The 9,455-nt window shown below is 48.7% G+C and overlaps 1 protein-coding gene across 2 annotated transcripts in view; it reads left to right on the top strand.

Moving 5' to 3' along the window:
- Positions 1–7,779, top strand: part of LOC119383363 (uncharacterized) — a 305,608-nt gene extending 297,829 nt beyond the window's left edge. For both annotated transcript variants that reach the window (XM_037651457.2, XM_037651456.1), the window contains one exon: positions 3–7,779. In XM_037651457.2, the coding sequence (XP_037507385.1) occupies positions 3–647 (645 nt within the window). In that variant the 3' untranslated portion in view covers positions 648–7,779. The remainder of the gene's footprint in view (positions 1–2) is intronic.
- Positions 7,780–9,455: the final 1,676 nt, after the last annotated feature.

Here is a 9,455-nt window from a genome sequence, read left to right on the forward strand (position 1 = left end):
AGGTGTCCCCGGCCCTGGCGCAGCGCTCTCTATACGCGCAGCACGTGCTCAACTCGCCCGAAGTGGCCAACGGCCGCAACGGCGGGGTCCGGTGCGGCGGCGGCGGCGTGGGCGGCGCCACGGCCTCCGCGACGCTCGAGTTCGCCTACATCCGTCCCGACTCGCCGGTCACCCTGACGGGGCCCCGGCGCAGTACACTCGACAGCGGCCACTGCCAGCGATCCCAGTCGTCCTGCTTCGGCGGCGCCAGCCCGTTCCTGCAGCTGGGTGAGCCGCAGCAGCAGCAGCACCACAAGCTCCTCCAGCAGCAGCAGCAGCGGCACCACCGGAACCACAAGCACCACCAGAACCACTATCCCGCCGCTCCCCCGTTCGCCCTGCATGACTTGCGGGCCGCCCTGCCGGGCGAAGACGACGAGGCGCGACCGTCATCAATATACGGCCAGCCGTCGCTGACGGTGGTGGGCGATCGCGCCGCCTACTCGGTGCAGCCGCCCGACGTGGTGCCTAACAACCATGCGCCTCGGCCGTCGGCCTCCAAGCTCATGAAGCGCGCCGTCAGGGCGTACACGCACTCCAAGTCGGACTCGTCGTTCGTGCTCAAGCAGAGCCCGTCGCAGCTGCAGGGACACTTGGCCGTGACCTGATGCGCTCCCCTTGAACCATCTTCCTCGACGTGCTCCATCATCCGCTCTCCTGGTCTGTCGCCGCCATCACCGCCGTCTCCTCCTGTCCGACCTGTCGGCGACCACGCTCGGCTCGAAGCCGCTAAAGAGCGACGTCTAAGTCTCGAGGGCTCTGTGTCGGGGTTCGCGGCGTGGAGTAGTGCCCTGGTGGCGACGCTGTGCTGGTGAGACGCGCCATTGTTGATGACGGACGGCGCTAAATGCACGGCGAGCTATGGATGACCCTCTGCGGCACGTGTCTCCGAGACGTCCCTCCGTCTGTTCTGCCTGGCTTTGTCTTTCTCTCGGTTCCTCTGTGTACATGCCGGTTCGTCCGTGACGTACTTTTTCTGCCTTAAAAGGTTGCGCCGGTTATGACTATTATTTACCACAGGTGTCCCGTGCGCCTGGAGGGACTGTCTCCCTAAAAAAAGAACTCTTGAATGGTGATTATGATGAGTGCGTTGTGTTTTGTATATTTGACACGTTATTCGCCAGTTTTTCGCGTGTGCTTTCGCGATCATCGCCGCTTGATGACCCTACGAGAGCATCGAGAAAGTGTACAAGCATATTAACTTACTGAAACCCCGACCTGAACGCCGCTGTGCGGTAAAGTCATGGAGTAACTTGTCTATATCGGCCGTCTTTCTTAATCAGCCCGTTATTTTATCTCTTTTTCTACACTATCGAAGTGAAATTCGGCAGTCGACTTTCCGCGAGTATATAGTCTTTGTGATAAGAACTCCGAATATCAAGATGCCCCTCACAAGGTATGAACTTTGCTATCTGCACATTTCAATGTTACGTTCCGCGAGAGAAGCGAGCTAAGACGCTGGATGACGCGCTGTTAGACCCAAATCCCCCCGTGCAGCAACAAACGAGTCAGTAGTGAAACACGAGCAGATTGAACGGAGTCGGACTGACAACAGGAAAAGCTCGATGATGCCGTTGTCTGTGTGCGAGCCGTTTAGCTGTAGCCCTGTACCTTGACCTATCCGAGACTTCTTTCTTCTTTTCTGCTTACGCGTTCTTGTGGTGTAAGCGTGATTATTCGCTGAGTGAACGACGGGTTCGGTCAAAGGACGCTGTGAAATAACTTGGAGATAGGAGCGGTGATACCCGTCTTGTCACGTTTGGTCAGTCAGAAAGCCGCTGCCGTATAACATGTCCCGTGCCCCTCAATTTCGATCGCCGCATACACATTGTGGCGATCTCCCGGAGTCCCGTTCGATTGTTACCCTATAGACGGATCTCATCGAGCGAATGAGACTAAAGAGCACGTAGCATGCTTCTTTACAATTTTTTTTCTCGGCGGTCGCGAGTGTACGCGAACGAAAGGCACTGCAATTAAAGAAAACAAGAAGCGTGTATACCGAAGAAAGAAAAAAAAAAAAGGAAAGCGTGGCTTTTTGGCATCTGCGTGACCTCTGCGCAAACTGCAGCGGAGTGTTCGACATTGCTCATGATGTCGATTCCAAGCGGCGCGCGCCCACTGTTAATAGAATCCCAGTCGAAAGAAGGTTTAATGGAATGAATCTCGAAGCGGCTTGCACCGTCGCGCCCCCTAGTTCTTTTTGTTACCGCTCCGCCAACCAATTCCGCATTCGCCACCTCTCCGAGACTATTTCTCGATCGTATACACACAAACTGTACCGTCACCGTATACCCTGTATAGTATAGTTCCCTACTGTAATTCACCCCGCCCATTTTTGAAACCTTTCCCGTAGAAGTCAACCAACCCGTGCGAGTCCACTGTGATATATATTTTCTATCGTACGCGTGTGCGTGTGTGGCGTTCCGTGCGTGTAACTAACTGGTCTGTGAAAAGCTGGTTGTAAAATAGGGCGTCGTGAGCGCATTCGCTTTTCATTTCTCTCGCTCTATCTGTCCCTCTGACGATAAACAAAATAAAAATTAACTGAAAGGACTACTACCCGGTTAGGTTATGACAGTGACCGCTGTCAGACGATACACACCTGATCACAAACACACACAAGCGCTCTGTACCAGATGTTATACACGACTAGGTGTGGGAGAGACGAAGCGCGATTTGACTGCCACGTTTGCCGGATCTTGTTGAGATATCTGTGTGTGTATCATCTCTCTCTTTATCTCTCTGTCTCTATCACACTGTGTGCTACGGAAGAGGCGTGAATGTACAAAGTATAGTAGTGCGCACCTCGTTTACCGTTTAGTAATGACGCCGTTCACTTAGTGAGGCGCAGGAACATTGCAGCTGCGTGCCCTGCACGTCGTGCAAATGGGCCTCTTGATCGAATCTCCGTTCCGCGCCGGCCAAGTGCATTCAAATCTACAAGACCTGCGCGCACTCCGCCTCGGCAGCTGGGCGTACAGATGTATTGCACGGATGTCACTGAAACCGCCATGTTGGAATACCAACATGGTGGGCGCGAAGTTTGTGATTTCACGTTAATGTTATGAGTAAATCGCATGCAGCTTCTTTCGTACACATTAGAGGTCAATAGTGTTCCAGCGGATTCATTTGGTTAATTGCCACTTAATTCATGTTTGCTTGGTGTCATCAAAGCAGCCATGTTGGAGTACCAGTACGCTAAGAGCCTGCGCCCACGACGTCACGTGTAAGCTATCAATACAAACAGAGCTGCCACGCCCCGAGCTCTTGAAACTTCAGTCACGAGTTCGGGCCTCAGACTCGCGACTGTCAAGCCCTCGTGAATGCCAAGCCCCGAACTCGCGACTGATGTTCCACGAGCTCGGTGCTCGCCGTGTTCGGTGCATGTCAACCCACACGCGACAAAGTTCACGTGTGTCCCCGTGTCACCCGGCGTACGGTGTGCATTCGCGAGATGTCATAGCAAACTGGGGCTAATTAGAGCTGTACACGAACTCGGCAACGACAAAGTCGTCAGGCTGACTGAATCACTGAGCACGTTCTTCCTAGTTGAAGTAAGCTTTGTCTTGCGGAGCTGCTGTGGTGGAGCGCGCAAAACTACAAAGCGTTGGCTTCAATGCGCATCCTTCCAAGAGGCTTGCGTTGATGCTCCTCGCTGTAGTTTCTACGGAGAGTCCTTTAAAAAAAATGGCCGTAGTTGCGTCAGTGCAGACTATTGCGAGGTGCGATCGGTTGGCGAAAGTAGGTCGCCTGGTGCGCACGGACAGCACATGGTAGTGCGGCCCGTCTCTCACTGCCAAGACCTGAAAGGTGTACCCTGATGATGACGATGATGATGGCGCATATACTGTGACCTTTTTCAAAGCTCGACTGCCAGACAATTTCGACTTCAAGCTTTCTTTTTCTATCTCTGGTATCCTCAAAAGGTTCCCAGATCGGAATATCCCTTGGCTAACGTTTATCTATCTTAATGTTCCGCTTACGAGAAACTGCGGCCAACCGTGTTTTCGGTTGCGTCAGTTCTTCTCGAAAGAAGATTCTTTTTTTTCTTCAGGGCTATCATAGGCAACATCTTGATGTGAGCGAGCGTGTGATAGGTTGTGAGTCGTCGCTGCATAGGTGCGGAGTATGTACCGCCAATGTGTGTGGGTGTGTGTCGCGGCCTGCCCTTGTGTAACGTTATCGCGTCTCGGCGAGTCCCTTCTTCATAAGTGTCGGTTACGTGTGACTCGTGTTGAGAGGTGGGATGATTTAACCGTGCTTGCAATTCTGTGCTTATTTGGCATTTCCCAGGGGAGTGGGAAAAAAGCAAAAAAAAAAAGGGGGTAGGGGGGTATACAATTTCTCGTTGGCTTCAATATCCTTTCGTCTCCTTCCACAACTGTAATTAACGGAATGCGAGGAATAGTGATGCCACATTCTCACGTGTCAACGCCACTTTACTTCAGTATAAGGTAACCAATATGAACGGTGCGAACGAACGAAAACAGATATAGGTTTATGTGATGACTGCATCCACTGGCGCATTGCTTCTTTCGCGCAATGCATTAGCAGCTTACGTGAGCACAATTATCTTTCTTGGCAGGGGGTGGTTGCCAGAGTCTGAATGTTCAAGCCGTCTCAATAGTACACAAAGAAGGCGTTAATTGCGGCGTTGCGATTGCAGAGAGAAACCGATTTGAGCCAAATGTGTTTGATTTGGCTTTTCTTTTCTCAGATATGCTGTGTTAACGAAGTCATTGCTCAATTTCATTCATTCTCAGTTTTTTGTAAAACCATGACCCTCGCATCTTCTTTGACACGCATCTTTTTCTACGCTGAGTAACCTTCGATGTTCATCGCTGCGTGCACCTGATGTATTCGTAACGAATTGCGTTATAAAACATATCGTTCCATTACAGGGACATCTGCAATCAAATGAACATTTTTGTTCTTCTTTATTAGAACTTTTCAATTGGCCGATACAGCTGGCCTCTCGTTCAAAACTACCTCATCGTATCTTTACAAATATCTAGACGCATAAACAGCGATGGCATTGAAGGGTATCAGTTCTAAACTTTACACAAAGTTCACCCATTAAATTATTATAGTTTTTTTCCTTTTTTTCGCGGCCGCAGCTGAATCATTTTCACAAAGCGACCAGTTGTGGGTCTCTGCTTTGCTTAAACTCGGACGCGTTCACTTTTGGCTGCTACGAGACGGCATGTGTACGTTTTGCTTCTAGGGTCAGAGGAAAAGCTTCGACGCCTTCGATAGGTAGCCTGTAGAGAGTGTCTGTCGAATTCCGAAGCGATCTTCTTTTTCGTTGAACGTTCAAACTAGGAAGGACATGTTCTAAGACGAGTGTACGTGTACGCTCACACCACAGCGCGTACTATATAGATAACTATAACGCGGCAATACATTACGCTTTTCCACATGAGCACTTACATCGAATCGCATGAATCCTTCGTTACAGCCAGCTACGTTCCTTACTCTGTTTATATTAATGGTACGAAATAATTCCATGCCATTCTGCTGCTAACGAAGAAAGGTAATTAAGAAAGAGACCGACAGAAACTGTCACAGACTAGACATGTCTACGAACGTGGTATGTGCACGTATATGATTGATACAAGAGCGTACCGGTAGGTTGATAAGAGGCGCTTATTTCGCTTGCGATATTTGTGCGCCAGTACACGTACGCATTCGTCGAGACTGGAGTGTCGTGAGACCCAGCACAGGAGTACCGTGAATAGAAACGCAATACACAAAGTACAATATGAGTCGAGATATTTTGAGACGACACAGATAAACGGCATAAGCCTTATGAAATAAGTAAAACTAAGGGTACACGATGACTTACTGCTCACGCAGCAGCGTCACATCCGCCACGATTCCGTGGACGCGCCAAAAACGTGTGCTTGCGTAAGAAACGTGTACGTGTTTAATAGCTCCCAAATTTCTATTAAATTTATCGACCGACATTCTGTTAACCCCTTCGTCCATCTGAAACACGTGTTAGCCGTTGTTTTTTTGCCGATTCTTCTAACTTGCGCCTAGTGGACGTGCTTTCTTGGATTCACACGGTTTTTTTTCTAGCTGTCTCTTTTTCTACTGTCTTTGCAGGAGGAGAAAAAAAAAAAAAACCCGCGGAGATCTGTAGTTCTAGTCATTCAACAGTGTGTGCTTGCGTGCGTGCGCGTGTGTGTACGTGTTTCCTCCTTTTTCTTATTTTTCTCCTCCAGTTCCTAAACAACCTCCGGGGATGTGCGTCCATCTGGTAACATAGTTTAACCGATCAAAGGATATATATGAAAAGGGAGACTTGGAGACGCGAACCAGGAAGATGAACTCTTTGTCTGTAAAACTATTTATAACCTGTGTCGAACGAATCTCCTTTCCACAGTTTTCTATTTTTTTTTCTCTCACTTTTTCTTTAGTACGTTGAAGGGGGAAAAAATGGAGTTTAGCTTGACGCGCTCGTGTTACCCTAATCCGCTTCGCCGCAGTGACGATGCGCATCTGCTAACGTCAGTGCACGGTTGCGACATCTCGCGATGTTATGTTCACCTGTAGTCGGATACAACTTTAGAAGGCAGCGGCATTTCCTCCTCAAAGGCGGATGAACACAAGCCTGCACCAATGGGCGCGCACTCGGGACTGACGTCATGAGGGGGACGGCCGGTGGCTCCGCCTTCGGAGAACATCGGCGCGTGCATGGAAGGGACTATTTCTTTAGTCGCGGAGGCGATCGGCTGCCGCGCTTCGGTCGTCTGGGCGGGGCCTCTCCTGCCTTCTAAAGTGGTATCCGACTGTAGATAGTATACCAGAAACCGCGGAAACACGATCGTTCTGCCTTTGTTTACTTGGCCTAGCTAGACCTAGTTAAGCCGAGATAGCACAACAAAGAGCCGCGTTAAGACTACGTTGCAGCCGAAAGTTTCGTTGTTCTAGCCGCTGGAAACGTGCGGTGGAGTGATGCGAGACAGATTTTGCGTCGTTGGCATTGCACCCGAAGTAAACAAAATGACGCACTGGTGATAGCTGTTGTCCTGAGCCCTATGGTTCAGGAACAGCTTCACCTAAACACGAAAGTGGGTTTTCTGATTTAATACCCGACATGGCAAACAGTGCGGACGACAGATATAGGAAGTGTTCACTTGAGGCCAATACTCCTTAACAGTGCTCATGAATTTTTTTTTATGTAATTCGTAGCCTCCGTAGCGCTTTTAGATATAAACAGATCGATGTGCAGCGAGGTTTTTGCTGTACTGGCTGTACAACAACATGAGCAGCCTCGATGACCTCACACAGAGTGCTGCGTACAGGCGCTGTTATACCGCGAGATGTCGCTAGTCGTGCTCTGCATCCCCGCGTGGAGGTGATGTAGGGTAACAGTAACACGCGCGCGTGACGCTGAAATACTACGATGACGTCATCTGTCCATCTTTATCTCGCTGATTCTGACATTGATATTTTTTCACCGTCTGTTTCTCTCTCGTGGGTGGTGAGAGTGGAGCACACAGTGCCTCTCCACAAGTTTGAGTCTCGCTTTTTCTATAACATAACTGACTGTCATTTCTCTGACGTTCTTCGTGCGAACTTGTTTTCTTCTTTTTTTTTCCTTCCCCCAGACTGAATTGTGCGTGGACATACAGGACCATGCCTACATGTCGGCCTTTTCTTTTCATTTCTCTTGCTTCTATTTTTCTTTGGATATATTTACAAGACCTCGAATAAAATCTTGTATACTGTGAACCATCGTGCCTGACTTGAACTCGTGACTGCGAGCGTCGCATGTCTGATAAACAAACACCGGCGCACGAAAGCACAACCGCTACAGCCTACGCAGTGACTCGTAAACGTTATGATCACAAGCCTAAAACACGTTTCAGCAAATTTTGGTAAGTATTCATTATTTGGCGACGGCATGGAAGTTCTTTGCTTTTCATTTTATGCTTAAAGGGACACTAAAGGCAACTAACAATTTATGTCAGAGTGAAAGCTCAATGTATGACAACGTCTAAAACGGCAATATTATCAACAGCAGTGACCTACTTACCGAGAAATTAAGCTAAATGTATCACACGATGAGCGCCACGAGCGGGACATTTTGGAAATGATCGCGATGACGTGAGAGAGCCCGACTACAATTAATCACTCGTAATCAAGCTAGCTGCAATAAAAAAAGAGCCTTCAGTGCATCAACAGACGTAATAAAATGCTGCTTGTTCGTTTCTGTTTGATTCATGGAAAAAAGAACCTCTTTGGCGTTGCCATGGGGAACGGCGCGCGTGGTCTCAGTGGTAGTTTCGGTATTGCGTACTGCCGCGTGTGTTTTGCGCGCTCGTGAAAGTTGCTCTGACAGAAAGTTCAACGAAATGCCTAAAATATACTTGTGGGCTAGTTGGTTGGTCATATTCACGATAAACCCGCCACGGTGGTCTAGTGGTTATGGCACTCGACTGCTGACCTGACGGTAGCGGGATCGAATCCCGGCCGCGGCCCCTGCATTTTCCATGGAGGCGAAAATGTTTGAGGCCCGTGTACTTAGATTTAGGTGCACGTTAAAGAACCTCAGGTGGTCGAAATTTCCGGAGCCCTCCACTACGGCGTCTCTCATAATCATATCGTGGTTTTGGGACGTTAAACACCATATATTATTATTATATTCACGATAAACGGCAGCGCACATCGGGTTAAGACAGATGCACAAAATACGAAAAAAGGACGACACCAGCGCTGGTGTCGTCCTTTTTTCGTGTTTCCGGTGTGCGCCGCCGTTTATCGTGAAAACAAAATGGCGCATGCATGTGATGTTGCCGGATGCCCGAATGGTAAACACCGTCAGTGCACGCCGCCACGCAGTAAAGGCGGGCAGCGTTGGGCACGGCAACAGTGACGTGAGAAAAACCGCTTTAGGCGGGTGATTTGAAGTGCGCTAACGCGATGCGGACCACTAAAACGTGATTTTATTCCAAAATAAGCACTTCCTTGGCACAAAAGTAGCACTACGAGGTTTCTGAACCGCGCTGTCCAAAGCGGTGTTCCGACGGTTGTTCGTAATGGACTATGTAGCGGCTACGGTTTGTTGGGCAGGGTTGCGTCTATATGTTTGCTTGAATTTGCTTTCTTATTAACCATCAAGCGTAAACGCTCACCCTTCTTGGTGGATACACCCTTCTATAATTAAACTTTATTTTTCGTTGTTGCTTTACCACGGTAAATCCGCTTGATAATTATGATGGAGAACCGCAATGAATCTATCTATCTATCTATCTATCTATCTATCTATCTATCTATCTATCTATCTATCTATCTATCTATCTATCTATCTATCTATCTATCTATCTATCTATCTATCTATCTATCTATCTATCTATCTATCTATCTATCTATCTATCTATCTATCTATCTATCTATCTATCATTTTT

The sequence above is a fragment of the Rhipicephalus sanguineus genome, chromosome 2 (genome assembly GCF_013339695.2).
Source record: "Rhipicephalus sanguineus isolate Rsan-2018 chromosome 2, BIME_Rsan_1.4, whole genome shotgun sequence".
Lineage (NCBI taxonomy): Eukaryota > Metazoa > Arthropoda > Arachnida > Ixodida > Ixodidae > Rhipicephalus > Rhipicephalus sanguineus.